This window comes from Pseudochaenichthys georgianus, unplaced genomic scaffold (genome assembly GCF_902827115.2).
Source record: "Pseudochaenichthys georgianus unplaced genomic scaffold, fPseGeo1.2 scaffold_441_arrow_ctg1, whole genome shotgun sequence".
Classification (NCBI taxonomy): Eukaryota; Metazoa; Chordata; class Actinopteri; order Perciformes; family Channichthyidae; genus Pseudochaenichthys; species Pseudochaenichthys georgianus.
The window spans coordinates 176,558-195,156 of NW_027263006.1; the positions used below are offsets into that span (position 1 = coordinate 176,558).

The 18,599-nt window shown below is 44.2% G+C and overlaps 2 protein-coding genes across 3 annotated transcripts in view; one reads left to right on the forward strand and one right to left on the reverse strand.

Moving 5' to 3' along the window:
• osbpl8 (oxysterol binding protein-like 8) overlaps positions 1 to 15,824 on the reverse strand; it is a 104,723-nt gene extending 88,899 nt beyond the window's left edge. For both annotated transcript variants that reach the window (XM_034078518.1, XM_034078516.1), the window contains exon 1: positions 15,526 to 15,824. The gene's annotated coding sequence lies outside the window, so the exon portion shown is untranslated. The remainder of the gene's footprint in view (positions 1 to 15,525) is intronic.
• On the forward strand, positions 2,610 to 4,863 carry LOC139433430 (high mobility group nucleosome-binding domain-containing protein 5-like). The gene is made up of 3 exons (XM_071202438.1): positions 2,610 to 2,763; positions 3,588 to 3,667; positions 3,913 to 4,863. The coding sequence occupies exons 1-3, from the start codon at positions 2,610 to 2,612 to the stop codon at positions 4,681 to 4,683; spliced, it is 1,005 nt and encodes a 334-aa protein (XP_071058539.1). The 3' UTR covers positions 4,684 to 4,863.
• Positions 15,825 to 18,599: the final 2,775 nt, after the last annotated feature.

Consider the following 18,599-nt stretch of genomic DNA (forward strand, 5'->3'; position numbering starts at 1 on the left):
CACTTCTTCTGGCCTTGACTCTCAAGGACTGTCACACAGAGACAGATGCTTTCCACTCTTCCTCTAAAACAGGCTTTAGCGACGCATGACTCAGCAGCAGCCTGACGGAGGAGGTGGGGAATCGACAGAGGAATAAAGGCCCATGACTACATGGTTTAGGAGCGTCAGGGTGATACGACGCTGTCCTTGTTCTGAGGACTCTGAAGGTAAAGCTGGGCATTTATACTCATTAGGATTGTGGCCTCGAGTGATGCGCCTCGAACGACTCAAGGTTTGAAAGGCTTGATAGGAAGGCGTCTTGAAGCATGGAGATGGTCTGGTTTACCATGCTTTGTGGGGGTGACATTAGCTTTGAAGTAGCCCTCTTGAGAGAGTCCCTCACCCTGTTCCAGTCCCGCCTCAAAACCCACCTCTTCAACTCTCTATCCATAAGCCCCCCCCCCTCAATCAACTTCCTCCCGACTGCTTTTCTGTTGTGTTTTGTTTCTTTTTGGTTCTGTCTTTGTTTTGTTTGTCTACCCTCCCTCCCAAATGTAAAGCGTCTTTGGGTTCAGAAAAGCGCTATATAAAATTAATATATTATTATTATTTGTTGCAGCTGACCTAATGGGAACATTGGCAAAGGTTTGAAGGCTTTTGGATGGGAATAGCTTGATGGTTTCACCGGCAGGACTATATTGGTTCTGTTCTATATTTAGGTTTATGATCAAATAAATGCACAACTAATGATATTTACCATTAGCCTCAGCTGTTGGTGGCCAGATCAAAAACTAAGATAGATAAATGGTAATCAATCCATTTGTAATCATCAGTATGGTACCGTTGTCACTGTAAACATGTTAGCACGCTGATGTTAGCATTTAGCTCAAGGCACTGCTATGCCTAAGTACAAAGAGCTGCCAGCATGGCTCGGCACCGTCTATCTTTTATTGTCAAAATACGAATGCCTTTTTAAGCTTTTTCTATATTTTCAAAACACGGAACTCGCCTCTGATTCACCTAATAAACAATGGACACGCCAGTCACAGACAATCCACTCTGCTACTACACTCCCGTCTTTATTTTCTACAACACTTTCCTGACACCTCTCCCCTTGCCGGCGCATAACAATCTGTTTCAGCCGCACCGCAGCAGTGTGCCAGCTGAGAGCTTTGAGTCAATGCCAAAGATAGAGGGCAAACACACAGGGAATCCTAAAATGTGTGGCTTGGCAGTGTCCCGAGAACAAGGCGTGAAACACCTGCAGGGGAGTTCCTCCACAGAGCCAAAGGATCACAGGGAACCTTTCCGAAGAATATAAACCTGTAGGCGACACACTCATCGATTGCAGAGTCAAGTTTAAGGGCGTAAACAACATGCACAGGATCTCAGTCTAGTGGCACAGGAAACTTGGACTAATGTGCAACAAATCCTGTTTCTTTGTGATGAATAAATGATGGATTTATTTATGACACAATACCATAATTAACAATAATTAATCTGCGCAGAATGATGACACAAAGTCCCTTATGTTCCTTTGGGTCTTGTTGGCTTATTATGTCATATATACATACAAAAATAAACCGTTGAAATTGTTTTCTTTAAAGCTTTAAATAGGATTTGATCAATCATAGGATATGCACTTTTGATTAGGGCTGCATATCACTAACGGCAGGCTGTTAAATATTGCATTATATCGCAAACAAAAAGTATGCATTGTTTAAGAGCAGGTTGTTTAACAATAAACAAACATCACAGGAAATGCTCCGGTTGAAAAGAATGGATGACTTGTCGCGATTGTTCTGAATGTGCAGCAGTGGAAACGTTCACTTTGATGGTTTTGAGATGAACAGTGGAGCTCAGCTGAAGGGCGGGCCAGGATAGCAATCATTTCAGAGGCTAAGCTGGTCGTAGGGGCGTTGCTGTCTGACAGCCAGAGATCTGCTGTCACTGCTGAGCGTTTGGGGAATGATTACATGTTAAGTGAGATATACGGAGCCAACATGCGGCATGAGGTGGTAATGTCTCGTGTTTCCCGTGTTTACCACTTCAATACAATTCAAACAGAAAACCACCGTATTTTTTGTTTCTGTCTGAGCGTCATCAACGTGGAGCACTCCCTTCGAACGCATCTTAAAGCTCACGATTAATGAACTAGGTCAAAACACAAAAGTAGGCTTTTTTAAAATGAATTATTATTTAGGTAATTGAGGAATTTAGATGATGAAGTAGAGATTAAACACTGCCACGTGTATCTTTAAAACAGGTGGCCAGGGTCTACACCTCACATCTCTAAAACAAAACCAGCATGACACAGAATCTCTTTTTCTTTAATATCTAAAATGTGAAATATGGTTCATCTATTTGGAGAATTGTAAGCTGTACTAATATGCAAATGTTATTATATTCTTGGTCTGTACTTCAAACTGATTTCTAGTAACTCCACACTGTATTTTATTTATGTTTAGCATTATTTTGTAATCTGCCGTATGTCTAAAGTTGGGGAATGTTCGGTTGAGTTTGTGAAAATATATAAAAGTATCACTAACGTCCATTTTCTGTGGGAACCTTAAAAAAAGACGATGTGCAAAAGGTGACGACGGGCGTTTCATTTGATAAATCGCAGCGACATGTGGACGGGAGTGCTGGTGAGCGTGATGAAAGCTCTGAACTCCCGCGGCGTCAAGGGGACCGTGCGACCTCGGCTGGTCCATCCCATAATAGACAAACACTGCTTCCTAACGTACGGCTCGAAACGAGAGGAAAACCAGACAGAGCTGCACGGTGAAGAAATGTGTGTGTGTGTGTGTGTGTGTGTGTGTGTGTGTGTGTGTGTGTGTGTGTGTGTGTGTGTGTGTGTGTGTGTGTGTGTGTGTGTGTGTGTGTGTGTGTGTGTGTGTGTGTGTGTGTGTGTGTGTGTGTGTGTGTGTGTGTGTGTGTGTGATGCCTCTTGCATAACAGAAGAGAGAGGCTGAGATGTACGGCACCATCAGCCTTAAGATGGTTTGTTTTAGAGGATTTGCAGGGATCAAAAGGGGGTGAAAAGGGCAAAGGTCACGGCGACAGACGGTATCCCTGCGACCCGATAATGACCTTTGAGAAAAAGGAGTTCGTGGTGGACGAAAAAAAAAAAGGAAAACAGCCTGAGCTGGAGGACGAATGGCAATCCTAATCCAAACACGACGGATGCTGTCAGCAGCTTTACGATTCAACTCCTCGTCTCTGCGGTCTGACACCTCCGGACACGCTCTCCGTATCGACTCGATATGTGGCCTCGTGAATTAGCATCCGTTAACGCGGCCGAGCGCACACATTTACGCCCAACACAAGCGTCGAGAGGGACATTATAAAAACCCACAGCAACGTAAACGGACTATATTCATCCAGGTCAAGTTCAGGGGCATTTCCCCACAGAGGCAGCATGCACATGTGCAGGAGGGAGGGGAGTGAAGGACCTACCTCGTGCAGCTCGGGAGGCAGAACACATTACGTCCACAACCGAGCCTCTGAGAGGACGAGGCAGAGGAGGAGAGAGAGAGAGAGAGACACAGAGATGACATCACCATATCTGTCTTCCTGCTTCTCTGTGATGTGGGCTGTGTGCTGAGCGGGCCGTGAGAGCTCCTTCTGTGTGAGAGCTTTTCATACAAAGCTGTTCCTGCTGGATGTGAAGTCGATATACAGCGAGGTACTAAGTGCTGAAACACACACGAGGAGTGAAAGAGAATACACGAGTAACGCGGTGTTGTGTTGGTGACGGTGTATTGCTTGTTGATATATTAGAAGCCAGAGCTGCCCTCAAGGAGATCCTCCATGGGCAGCTTTATGGAAATCAATTGGAAACACTTTGATCTCAATCATGACGTCAAAGAGGTTTCATTTGAAATGCTACATACAATAGATTTCATTTATTCTATGACTGTTTGTACTCAGGACGAGGACATTCAGGACGTGTGCATTCAGGACGAGGACATTCAGGACGTGTGCATTCAGGACGTGTGCATTCAGGACGTGTGCATTCAGGACGTGTGCATTCAGGACGTGTGCATTCAGGACGTGTGCATTCAGGACGTGTGCATTCAGGACGAGGACATTCAGGACGAGGGCATTCAGGACGTGTGCATTCAGGACGAGGACATTCAGGACGAGGGCATTCAGGACGTGTGCATTCAGGACGAGGACATTCAGGACGAGGACATTCAGGACGTGTGCATTCAGGACGAGGACATTCAGGACGAGGGCATTCAGGACGTGTGCATTCAGGACGAGGACATTCAGGACGAGGACATTCAGGACGTGTGCATTCAGGACGAGGACATTCAGGACGAGGGCATTCAGGACGTGTGCATTCAGGACGAGGACATTCAGGACGAGGACATTCAGGACGTGTGCATTCAGGACGAGGACATTCAGTACGAGGACGTTCAGGACGAGGACATTCAGGACGAGGACATTCAGGACGAGGACGTTCAGGACGAGGACATTCAGGACGAGGACGCTCAGGACGAGGACGTTCAGGACGAGGACATTCAGGACGAGGACATTCAGGACGAGGACGTTCAGGACGAGGACGTTCAGGACGAGGACATTTTTATAAACTTTAATGGTGATGGATTTGATACAAATATTGTTTCTTTTGTAAAACTGGGAACATTTCACATTCTCCAGAAACGGACTGTCGCAAAGCTACATTTCGCACATTAGAATAACGACGATATGACACCGCTATCAAAAATAAGAAGGCAATCAAAACCAAATGAGTATTTGATAAATACTTGTACTTAAAGTGTTTTATCAGTATTGTCCTTATATTTCTTTCTGTATGCTGTTAGCTGTGTATGTTACCCGTCTACCCCTGATGTAATGTTTGGTGGTTACATCAGATCAATGCACATACATATTTTCTTGATAAAGCGAAAAAGTATTATGTTGGTGGTTTCTCAAAAACACTAGATTTCTTTTATCAGAACCCCCTGCATGTACCGTCTGCTTTTCGAAATGGCCACACAATGAAGCCCCAGTATTATGCCTCCAGTCTTTCCCTTATTTAACCTCCTCAACACATCTAGCTTTTTTATCTTTTTGCCGACAGCTCTCCTGATAAAAGCTTTGGACAACATCTCTCCTCTGCATCGCGTCTACTTCCACCGTAAATATCTCCCTTGGCTCTTTCCTAAATCTTACAAAATGTTGCCAGCAAATGAGGTCTGAAAGAGAGGCTCGGACCTGACCTTTCTGTGAGGAGGGGATTACAGCACGGCAATGAAAAGTCATCTTCAGTGGGATTAATGAGACTGAAGACGGTGACCGAGGCATGTCCAGTGTTTTCAGAAAGTGCGACACAGACTTACAGCAAGTTCTGCGAGATGAAGGACGGAGCACGGTCGAAAAAAGTCTTCCGTTCACACGAGACCGCTCGAAAGCGCTGGAGACGCTGTAGTACATATGCCGGCCTGTGAGTGGTGCTGTACTTCCGCCGCAAAATACACCAAAAGCAGCGAAGAAGACCCCCCGAGCATGGTTGCGCTTCTGTTTATGCCCCGGATTTAGCAACATGTAGTTCATGTAGTTCTCCATGTCCACTTGTTGCTGATGGTTGTGAGGAACTGTAGATGTTGCACTAACATCTGTAGCATGGTCAGTAGCAGTAGCATTAGCAGTAGCTACTGTCCATGCTACAGCAGTGAGCAGCAGAGAAGTGGAGAGGCGGGGCTATGGCTACGATCGTAGAGGGCGTACACACTGAGCCGTTTGGCCCCCAGAGCGTTCCGGTTGCAGATCTATCCACCTTGGGACCCGTTATCGTTAGCGGGGTCCGTTTACGCGTTTCCGTTACGGCCTCGTGTGAACGAACGCGCTATACGAAAGAGAAAAGTAGCGGATACAACCGTTTGCGTGGAAACAGCACCAACGATATTTAAAAAAGAACATCTTTGTTGAAGAAAGAGGTGTTTCTTCCCTCAGATAACAGCAATTAGCAGAGAATAAAGCCTGCACGCCCTGAATGCACGACCTGAAGGCACGACCTGAATGCACGACCTGAATGCACGACCTGAATGCACGACTTGAAGGCACGACTTGAAGGCACGCCCTGAATGCACGCCCTGAATGCACGACCTGAATGCACGCCCTGAATGCACGCCCTGAATGCACGACCTGAAGGCACGACTTGAAGGCACGACCTGAATGCACGACCTGAATGCACGCCCTGAATGCACGACCTGAAGGCACGACCTGAATGCACGCCCTGAATGCACGACCTGAAGGCACGACTTGAAGGCACGACCTGAATGCACGACCTGAATGCACGCCCTGAATGCACGACCTGAAGGCACGCCCTGAATGCACGACCTGAATGCACGCCCTGAATGCACGACCTGAAGGCACGACTTGAAGGCACGACCTGAATGCACGACCTGAATGCACGACTTGAATGCACGACCTGAATGCACGACTGACGCCTTGCAACCGATCTGAGTCAGTTCTGCTGGAGATTTGAAGACAAAGAGTTCAGTCCTGACACCACCCCCCATGACACCTCCCAACAGCCTCAGTCTCACACCTCCACGTCCCCCTCAGTGTCCCGCTCTCCCACGCCACTGACCTCCCCGACACATCAAATTCTCTCTCAATCAATGAAAGGGATGTAAACAGACTTCTTTGACTCACGAGCAGAAAAGTCTCCCCCTCCTCCCTGAAGCTCTGTGCTGATCAGCTGTCTCCTGCGTTTACTGACATCTTCAAGTCCTTTGAGCGCCTCGTCCTGTCCCACCTGAAACCCATCACAGACCCCCTCCTGGACCCCCTGCAGTTCGCCTACAGAGCCAACAGGTCTGTGGACGACGCTGTCAACATGGCCCCTCCTCCTCCAGCACCTGGACACAGCCGGAACTTCAGCTCCGCCTTCAGCACCATCATCTCGGCTCCGCTGCAGGACAAGCTCTCAGCTGCACGTGCCCGACTCCACCTGCAGGTGGATCACAGACTTCCTGTCTGACAGGAAGCAGCACGTGAGGCTGGGGAAACACGTCTCTGACCCCCGGACCATCAGCACCGGTTCCCCTGAAGGCTGCGTTCTTTCCCCTCTGCTCTTCTCCCTGTGCACCAACAGCTGCACCTGCAGTCACCAGTCTGTCAAGCTCCTGAAGTTCAGACGACACCACGCTCATCGGACTCATCTCTGGTGGGGACGAGTCTGCCTACAGGGGGGGGCTGGACCATCTGGTGACCTGGTGCAGGGACAACCACCTGGAGCTCTCAAGGCAGTGGAGATGGTTGTGGACTTTAGAAAGAACGCAGCCCCCCCCCGCCCCCATCACTCTGTGTGACTCCCCAGTAACTGCTGTGGAGTCTTTCCGCTTCCTGAGCACCATCATCGCCCAGGACCTCAAATGGGAACATCTGCTCCCTCATCAAAAAAGCCCAGCAGAGGATGTTCTTCCTGAGGCAGCTGAAGAACCTGCCAAAGACGATGATGGTGAACTTCTACACCTCCATCATGGAGTCCGTCCTCACCTCCTCCATCACCATCTGGTACGCCGCAGCCACAGCCAAGGATAAGGGCCGGCTGCAGCCTGCCATCCCTCCACGACCTGCACGCCTCCAGGACCCTGAGGCGGGCAGGGAAGCTAGTGGCCGACCCCCTCCCACCCTGGACACAAACTGTTCAGCCCCCTCCCCTCTGGCAGGAGGCTGCGCTCCATCAGGACCAAAACCTCTCGCCACCTGAACAGTTTCTTCCCCTCCGCTACCGGCCTCTTAAACAAGGCCCGCCCCCCCACTGACACAACGTAGACTCTATATGCATTACATTAATGCACACAATGATCAATACTGCTTACTGCACATATTCTTATTTCATATATTATATTTAGGGATGCACGATATTGTTTTTTTTAAACCGATACCGATAACTTCCTGCTTCTCAAGACCGATACCGATAATAAAAAATTACGCCACTAATTATTTTAATGCGATTAACGCATGTGTATTTATTTACCTTGGCCGCCCCGTAGTTTCAGAGCGCATCGAGTTTAAAATACCATCTACAAGCTGATGCTGACAGCCCCGCTCCTGCCGCCCGCTTGAGGCAGACCACACTTCCACGCTCACCGGCACCGACTGGCCATCGGGAGGACCGGGAGGGTGTGTGTATGTGTGGTCCGAGCGAGCGAGAGAGAGACCTTACGCGCATTGTTATTGTTAGCATCTGGTGCTAGCTAGCTGCGCTAACGGATATAAGGAGCTGTTTAAATGAAAACAGAGGAGCGACAAGTACGAATTGTACGAAAAGTCAGCACACTCAGCAACATGATTGCAGCGGCCGTCCAGGCAGCTCCGGTTCGAGCATATGCCTTGAGTTGCACATAGCTCCAACGCACGCGCGCAGACCCGCGCGCGCACGGAGAGAAAAGAGGCGGAAGGACTTTTGAGTCAATGCTAAAATGTTGATAAGAACAGCAGGACGTTAAAGTAAGTCTTATGACAACACCTCATCTCAAAGGAATCTTTGAGATGAGCTTCGTTCTTTAAGCTCTCGCTACCCCTGGCACTGTGACACCGGGGGTCAGAGATAGGAGAGACACGAAACGCCATCCAGTCATTCCTCAGCACAAATCATCGGTCCGCTAAAACGTGATTCAGAAAGATCAGAGAAGAGTTCAGAGATGCGACACCCCGAATGCAATTTCTTCGTGAATAATGCATCTCAAGATTGTGTCGCCGTCACGGTCCCTTTCCTCTTGGGTCGTGTCTTACAGCCAACAGAGAAGCTGTTCAGTTTTGTTGACCACAAGTCAGCAAACTCTCAGGTCAAGATCAAATGCGACTGTATTGTTGCTGACACTGGACACCGAGCTCAGCAAAGCAAAGCATCACAAGCTCATGGAAAGCCATGCGTTCCTCCAAGAGATGCAGCTGTGCACCGGAATCTGAGTGAGTCAATTGGGTCAAGAGAAAGCAGCGCATGTATCTCTCTAGCTAAACAACAAGGACTGCTGAACAGAGGGCGAAGTAGGGATCTGCCAAACATCGTTATCGTCCAATATTCGCCATGCCATCCTTTAAGCAAATGAGATGACATTCACTTAGGCAGCGGCCAAATGTCGTCTATTGTGTCTGTGTGGCATTAAAGTTGTTTCTCACGGTCAAAGTAGAACAAAGCTGGCAGACGCAGCGGCTGATTGGCCGAAGACGCAACGACTCTGTCACGAGGTGAGAGCAGAACAGGGGCCCTCGCTTGTTTCAAAAGGATATATAAGTATTACACCACCATAGGGCTGGGCGATTTTTTCGGTTTTCACGATTAATTTGCATTTTTACTTTTACATTCTTCAGTTGTATGGAAGTGGTTCGGGTACAAGCGGTCATACATAGAACAAACAACTGTCTGTGTAAGGTCTGTAGAAAGACAACTTCCTCGAAAGTTAAAGGGATGTTATTTTGTTTGAGGGTATTTTTTTATTATTCATTTCATTATCATTATTTATTATTTGTTGCATTTCATTTTACAAGTTTTTTCAGGGATGGCATTTTTTTTCCAGTTTGATTTAAAAAAGATCTTTGCACATTAATGACAGCCAAGCGCCGTGGTGCTGTTTTTATTTTATTTTTTTTATTCTTGAACAACTGATTTGTTCTCATAGGCCTAGACTACTCGGTAATCTCATTTATTTTTATTGTGTTATTAAAGAAAATATGTATTGAAATGTTGCCTCGGTCTGGTTTGGTTAGAAAAAAACAGAAAAAATCGAGGTTTAAATCGAAAATTGTCCATTAGTTAGAAAACAAATCGAGATTTTATTTTTAGGCCAAATCGCCCAGCCCTACACCACCATCTGAGAAGAAGAACAGACTACATGTGTGATATAAATAAACAACAGCTATGTGCGTTAGCTTCACCTTAGCATGTGTTCTTTGCAGGGGTTTGTTGAGGTTTGATTATGACTGATCTTAGAAAGTAACGAAGTAACGCGTGTCGGGGCGATGTTAGTAACTGTAGTGTGATTACTGGATTATAAAAGTAACGCGTTACACTACTCAACTCTGGCCGTGAGTGCATTCTTTTGGGAAGGTTTGAAACACACACTGGGCTGATTTACCACCACTCTTTTGTATCCACAGTTGAACTGTAATTAGAAATAAGTAGACTTCCATAAAGCACATCTGTTAGCAATCTGGCATGGACAGATGTTGATGTCATGACTCATCATTGAGCTGGAAAGTATGAGAAGAAAATTAAGTCTGTGAAATTCCTGCGTCATGTAACTCTGTTCCTGACATGACTTTGTGGTTACCTGCAGACTGCCTGAATCATCATGCATGCAGACGCAGAGAAGTAAGTAGGCCATCTTAAAGTCATCTTCATGTTTTCCACTTTGAAGGACACATGCTACCACACCACTGTAAAAAACTACAGCTTGGGGAAATGGTGTAAGTCAGCGTTTCCGTTCGATTTGACACCCTTAGTCTGGTGAGATTCGCCAGCAAAGCGTGTTCCTGTGACGGAAAGTGTTCTGCCGGCGAGCCTTGGCGGGGGGGGGTGCTAGTGGAGCACGCGCGTGAACTGCGAGCGCCGGAGCCTCGCAGCGGCGAAACTGAGGCTCCGTGGCTCAGTGGGTAGTGTGCTGGACTTCGAATCAGGGGGTAACACGTTCGAGTCCCACTGCAGTCAGCATGTCGTTGTGTCCCTGGGCGAGACACTTCACCCCAGATTGTTGCTGTGGGGATTGTCCACGGTACGGAATGTATGTTAGTCGCTTTGGATAAAAGCGTCTAACAAATGATGTAATGTAAACTGTGGTCGAATGAAGAGCCGTGTAGGGGCCGAAAGAGCCGGCTCTTCTTTGTGAGCCGAGCCGAATGATCCGGCCGGAATTCCCATCACTAATACGTAGAGAGATAGTATCTATAAAAGGGACGGTTCAATTCCAAATGCAAGTCGCGTGACACGACCTCTCGGGGTGGACGCCCTCTGTCGCGTGACACGACCTCTCGGGGTGGACGCCCTCTGTCGCGTGACACGACCTCTCGGGGTGGACGCGCTCTCAGCCCTGGTCTAGCGGAAACACTAAGTAAGTAATTCAGTAGATTAAGGTTTCGCCCATGATTCACTTGATGAAGAAAGATTCACATGAGACATGATTTCATTTGAGAGCAGTTTGAGTCAGTGAGACATAGACAACTAAAGAGATGATACTTTTATTCTATATTACAGACGTTTCGAAGCCAGTATTGTATCCAAAGCCACTTCGAGTTGAGTTTTGAGGCCCTTTAACAAGCATCCTCAGCAGTGGACGTGTTGTGAAGCTGCCACGAGAAACCCCTCTCTCCATTAAACCCTCACTGCACCAGGCAGACATGTTGAAGGTGTGTTTGGACAGTCTTGTTCGATGCCCTACGGAAGTTAAACCTCTTGAAATAATGAAGGCTGAAACATTTAGACGCTTGCATTGTAATAAAAGAGCTGCTAGGTAGGCTTCGGATGGTGATAACGACTGACTAAAGAAAAAAGGGACAGAATGTACCGTGATGTGTGTGCTGCTGTTGGATGAATCCAAGAAAGGAGAGGCAACTATCTCACTTGGAGGACATCTGGCATCCGTCAGAGCAAAGGCATCGAATCAGCCGTCCCACAGCCAGTGGCCCGAGTGTCCCAGCTGGGAGATTAGGCTCTGGCCTTGGCTTTAAAGTCACTTTATGAGCAACACAGCGCTTGTTATGGCTTCTAAGAGTGCGACAGTCTGGAGGCCCAGAGAGACGAGGCTGCTGTGGTGTCTAACTCGCATCTGAATGTTTGCTCAGTCAAGGGCAATAATCAGAGACTCACCTTGACTTGTTAAATTGTTATGTGTTGTTTCAATGACTTGTTCTAGTTCATGTTCAAAAAGTATATCGTTTTCCATGTAAAGAAAACATGTTGTTGTTCTTGCATTCGTTAAAACGTTTAATCCTAAGAGACTTTATTTATGTTCAAGGTCGTCTCTCAACAGTGTGTGTGTGTGTGTGTGTGTGTGTGTGTGTGTGTGTGTGTGTGTGTGTGTGTGTGTGTGTGTGTGTGTGTGTGTGTGTGTGTGTGTGTGTGTGTGTGTGTGTGTGTGTGTGTGTGTGTGTGTGTGTGTGTGCGGGGGGGGGCTGCACGATTTAGGGAAATTATCGAATTGCGATTTTTCTGACAGATATTGCGATATTTGTTTCTAAGCGACCCAACGGAAGTTTATTGTAAAATGCGGCCATATCTCCGTCTAGGAAGGTCGTATCAACGTGCTCCCGTCTCTAGCGCCCCCGCAGCCAGTGTGTGAGATCTCATATGTGTATTGATGTTTAGATGTCACAATTGTACAAAGCTTTCGCGATACATATGTCACTACGGTCATGCTAATAAAGCTATTTGAATTGAATTGATGTTTCTTATGACTTTACATCACAAGGCTAACCGTCTTTTGTCTATTCCCTTCTAGAAAACAATACAAATGAAACCTCCTGTTGACATCAGACTCCATCCTTGAGCTCCACCTTGTTTACTTAATGTATTGCAGGAAAGATTCATCTAAACGCTCAAAACACGTTGCCATGACAAGGCATTGTTACATGTCTCGTGCCCAAAGACACGGCCTCTCTCCTTGCAACAAGCCAGTCCTCTGTCCCAGCACTCGGCATCATGAATCAGTTCGTTAACATAACGGTGTATCTCATGGTAAATGTTCCACTAAAGCACATTTTCCACGGCATTAGTTCCCAAAAAAGACTTTCAACCAGACACCAATAAATAGTATTTTTTGTAGGGATGCACGATATTGGTTTTTTGAAACCGATACCGATACCGATACCTTCCTGCTTCTCAAGACCGATACCGATAACCGATATAAAAAATAAAAAAATGTACGCCACTAATTATTTTATTTATTATTTATAAGAGAGGCTCCGTGTATTTTATTATTATATTATATAGAGTCGTTATTCGCGGCGGGCCGAACCACGCCCCTTAGCTGTGATATAATGAGCATATACCACGGTCTGTCGTGAGCTATTGCTTAATTATCGGGGCTATTAAAACTGGTATCGGGTTTATTTATGACGTCATAATTCCTAATATCGGACCGATAATTATCGTGCATCCCTAATTTTTGGCAAAAATGTTAACTGATAAATTGAGAAGCTATTGCTCAATAACCTTTTAGTTTATGTGTGTTGTTGTGCATCATTAAAGATATTTAGAAGACTTCACAACAACTCAAGATACTGTTGTTTTCCTTTGCAGGTCAATACTAATATAGTCCCAGAGCAGAGACTCAGAATCAAAAAGCCTTTTCTCGTCCAACAGCAGGGAAATGTATCGTGTCGCCACGGCAATGTACGGATAAAAGGCAAAAGTCAAATACTTCTGCATTCAAATGAAAGCCACGTGCGTCTTCCACAAGCTGTGGTTCGTGAAGGGCAGAATGGAAACCTCATTTGGCTGACAAATGACCTCCTGTGACCCCGGGGCCTTTATCTCAGCAAAACGAGGATGGAAAACATGGAAATAAAGAAGTGAGTGGCAGGACCTATAGACTCACTCATAAAACCTAAGGTCAGTTTGCTTCATCTTTCTATTGTCACAAGCAAGCGTCTAAAGTCCGGAGAAGTTGGCTCTGTAAAAAGTTATCGTAAATAACTTTAGACGCTGATATGAGATATCTGAAAACAAACCAGGATGTGCAGCCGGATGCATTGATTGTCTGAATAAGGAACAGCTCTTACTGCCAGCCAGTGTCCTGTTTCTTCTGTCAGGTGAAAGTGTAAACAGATACCAGGGCAGAGGAGGCAGCGGACAGACAACACTGCAACAACAAATCATATATGATATCAAGCCTTCATAACCTTCAGCATCCATCTGGTTGAATTCCACATATTTATTACAATAAGGAGTATTTGAGTCATTGAAAAAGCGCTATAATAAATGTAAGGAATTATTATTATTATTATTTTATTCCTGTACTATTTAATCTTGGATTATGTTTTTAGCTCATCTTATTATTGTACATGTATATAGTTTACTTCTTTGACATTTACCTGTACATTGGTCTTTGCAACATTCTCTTGCACTATTTTATTTCAGTTTTCTTCTTATGTCTTATATATATTTATGTTGCATTGCTGAAGGAGCCTGGGACTTAAAGGTCCCATGTCATGGCCATTTCTACTGATCATAATTCCATTGTTTAGGTCGACTAAAATAGATTTATATTGTGCAATGTTCCAAAGTCACATTGGTTTCTCATCCAGCATCTGTATAGTATGTGTATTCACTCTCTGTCCTACACGGCTTGTTGGAGCTCCTGCCCCCCCCTCCCTGTGAGCCCAGTGGCCGTCTGTGAGACAGCGAAACCCAGCCCGAAACACACACACACCCGCAGCCTGGCTGGGAGTTTGTTATGTCACTATACGCAAGAAGTAAACAATGGAAAAAGAGAAATGTCCAACGAGGCGTTCTGGGGCAGCATAGACAGGTATTTGCTGTGTTAGAGTTGTACTCGCTACAGGGTGTACTTTGAGGGTTTGTGACCGTTTACATGCATAACAAGCTACATAACACACAAGGGGACGGGTAATAACCATAGACTGGTAATAACCAGAAAAGCATGACCTTTAATATTTCCATTGCCATTACTACACTGAAGCTACTCTGCATATGACATATTTGAATATTTGAATCTGTGGATGTTTGAGGTTGGTGCAGGTGGGGGAAACAGCTGGGGAGTTGGGATAAGAAAAGCAGCAACATTTGCATCACTGAGGTAATATCACACACCACAGCCAAAAAGATGCACTATTTCTACCACACATCTCCTAGATACAGTGAGGCTGCGGGAAATTATTAAGCAATTTTCTGCTGCATAGCACATCGCGTCCTGATTACACGGGAAGCTAACATCACACACTTGTAACTAAATGAAGATTATTCCTAAATATGTTCACACTGAGATGCATGTGAACCGTATGGAGATGGAGCAGCTGCTTCACCTAACATTTAACAACCTGGTTTATTACATAATAGTACGCAATGCCCGACTGCAGAGTCACCGCTGTCAACCATGGATGTATAAAGAGAACCCCATTCATTTCGATGAGTTACGTGGCGCATGAAGAGCAAAAAATACCCGTATGTGGGCCCACTGAGCATGCGCAGTTGAGCTTTCCCTTAAGCCCAGCCTCCCATCTCTGGATTCAACTTTAAGCGCATTTTAGACCCGAATGATTCAAATAAGGGCTATAAACGTGTTCGTGTTGGGTAATTTAATTAGCCCATACAATTTTATATTATTGATTTACAGACGTCTCTTTGCTCAATGTAAGTCATTGGGAAAACAGTATTTGTAGGCCCAGTGACGTCACTTGAGTTGTAGTACCGCCGTTTGGCCACTACGTATAATTTGCATCAACCTCCAGCGCACTTCCTAGGGTTTTCTGCCAACTGGCAAATTAGCAATTAGGCTAACTGCCTTTAATCAACATTAACAGGTGGTGGAAAGGCAGTGTTGCGTTTATATTGTATTTGTGTCTTACCTTTGCTTCGTAGAGGTGTCCCGGTAGGTTTTTCGAGTGTCTCTCGGAAGATAAAGCGGTTGTAAATATCCAGGAGGCTCGTCTGTCTGCTAACTGTAAGCTAGTTACTGTTTATTACTAACGTTAGATATTTACTGCTTTCAGTTGGTGGTAGATAAGCTTCGTCTTCAACCAAACGGCGACAAAATTAAAGTTTAGACAGTTAACGTTAACTTCCGAGTACAATATATTCTTTCTACCAGCTGTTGACCACAGATATACAGTCAACTTGTTAGCCCGCCTGCCTGATTCTGTCATGGGTTTGGTTTGACTGGAGTGATGTCAAGGAAACCGGAATGCACTGTACTTCCTGTTAGACCTTTCAACATAAAAGCATCACACAAAAACAAGTACATATTTTTCATCTTTAATTGTTTGAATTCAACTAATAATAATAATAATAATAATAATAATAATAATAATAATAATAATAATAATAAAACGTAATATTGATGTAGTGCTTAAAGACACTTTGAGGAAGAGGAAAAATAAATAAATACAAATAATAAAACTCCCAAACTTTACAGGTTTATAACAAGATACCACATTTACAGTTGCAGTGTTAACACATGTATTTCACTAAATATATAAATATATTTGTATCGCTGTTTATATTTGTGTGCCCCCTTTAAATACCTTTTTCTGTCTACAGACCACTTTTGCCAAGACAAGACAAGTCTGATCGTGTCTTTACTCTATTCATGTATCTTTTACTACAGTAAAACAATGTTAAAACCTTGATTTTAATATCTGTATTTTCTGTTATTGATTTTGTTTATGTTTTTTTTATCAGGATGGAAGTTACATTGAAATCAAATATCAAACAAATAATAATAAAATAAAGGAAGATTGTCAAGATGTCAAGAACAGCATGACAAATAACAATTAAATGCTATATGTAGTGTCCTTAGCTAAAGTATAAAATGGAGAAAATACGAGAATGCTTATTCGTAAAAATAAACAGTAAAGATATATTTAAGCAATAGCTCATGACAGGCCGTGGTATGTCATTATATCACAGTTAAGGGGCGTGGTATATGGTCATTATATCACAGTTAAGGGGCGTGGTATATGGTCATTATATCACAGTTAAGGGGCGTGGTATATGGTCATTATATCACAGTTAAGGGGCGTGGTATATGGTGATTATATCACAGTTAAGGGGCGTGGTATATGGTGATTATATCACAGTTAAGGGTCGTGGTATACAGTTAAATCGACCTGACTTCTTTCTGCAGATGTGAGCGTCAATAAGTCATTATCGCTTACATGTTTCCATCTTAAGCTTTGTTAGTTAGTTAGTTTTGTAACGGACGTAATGTAACAGTTATAACGGTTGTAGCTTTTCTCAGACGCGGAGGGATACATGACTTGTTGTGAAAAGTAACTACAATTCTACCCGTGATATACGCTCACCAATCAGATTGCTTGATTTGACTTGTCCGTTTTATAAGTATATTTTAATATTTTACGCTATTTATGAACTCGCTGTTATTCTTCCTGTTAGGCATATTATTATATTGAATAATTATTGTTAATAATATTATTATTATTATTATTATATAATTGTTAGTAGTAGTACTTTTATTCCTGACTTTATTTTGAAGGCCAAACACTCAAGTTCCTGTCTGTGATGTATAAACATGGCGGCTTGACGCAACAACAGAGTCGTCCTCCTCCTCTGCTGGTCATCTGATCTGCCTGACTGGACAGCACATCGCCAAATGTGATGTGTTCTTGAATGAACTGTATCTTTGTGTAAAGGATGAGTCCCCTTTTCGCCTCAAACACTGTCAAATTAAATGTACCAACATAGATAACTCAAGTCATGTAGCTGTGTCACGTGATTGGGTCTGTTGCTATAATGATATTTGTGTTCATTTATGAATGATTATGTAACATCACAGCAATATCATGTCTAGTCTAGTGTGCCTCTACACGTCTGCAAGTTGTGGTAAAATGGTTATGTTATGCTTGTGTGTGGTGTGATATACGTTCTTCTACATTTGATTGTTCCTGTAATATTATATAAACACATGTAGGTTTACAAACTGTCCAGCTGTTTTCAGTGCATGCATGCTTTGGTAAAGGGTGACATCCTGTGGCTGATGGAGGTTTAGCTTTAGTGGAGTGTGATGGGACTTGGAGAACATCTAGAGGCAGAAATCAGTAACTGCAATGTTGTCCATGCTTTCCGTTTTTTAATAGAATTAAGTCAGATGTTATGTCATAGCAGAGTATATTAGATAAGATAAGTTAAGATAGGACTTTATTCATCCCGAAGGAAATTGGTGTGCCAGAGCAGCAGAATAATAATACAACTGTACACTAACAGTGCGGTAAAAAACAGTATTAGCATTTTTAACTAGTACACATGGATCTTTGTGCAAAACGCTCTGATTATTGTCCATTTAATTTGTCTGAGAAGGAATTGTTTGAATATGAAAGACATCAAACAACATAAACAAATAGATGAATGTTATGGATCTTAAAGCATCCAAGTGAGGAGGGGAAGGTTTTTCCACTGGCATTTAAGTTTAAAACACGCAGGGCATACATAGTATACATATTAGAATTTGTATTAAACATGATATGAAGTAGTTATGGTAGCCAGTACGGATAAAAAGACAGGATGTAAGACCACACGTTTCCTGTTAACTGTTTCCGGTCTGGTACACTTTGCTTACCAGGCGCTGAGCTGCTCTATGAACCCCTTTTGTCCACAAGGTAGAAGGTGGCTGGTTTTCACATTTTCAAATGTAGTTTCTCAGAGGGTGCTGTTAAAATAATGTGGTACTGACATTTTCAAAATTAGGGTCAGAGGTTAACTCATTTCAGGAGGAAGACACTTGGGCTGAAGTCGAATAGTCCATTTAGCTTAGGAACCTTCCTAACGGAGTGAAATGACCCGGAAGTCCCTCAGTGGCAGCCATGATAAGTGCCATTCGAATTCTCTAGAATGATGAGAATGAAAGGAAAGGAGGTTTCGAACTTCCTTTATAACCTCCTTTAGCTTAGGAACCACTGGACCTCCC

What these genes read in the sequence shown, in the direction of transcription:
- LOC139433430 (XM_071202438.1), top strand. Translation starts at nt 2,610, where the DNA reads ATGTGGACGGGAGTGCTGGTGAGCGTGATGAAAGCTCTGAACTCCCGC. An exon ending in AAACCAGACAGAGCTGCACG is followed by an intron (nt 2,764 to 3,587) that starts GTGAAGAAATGT and finishes CTGTGTGCTGAG; the next exon opens with CGGGCCGTGAGAGCTCCTTC. An exon ending in TGAAGTCGATATACAGCGAG is followed by an intron (nt 3,668 to 3,912) that starts GTACTAAGTGCT and finishes GTTTGTACTCAG; the next exon opens with GACGAGGACATTCAGGACGT.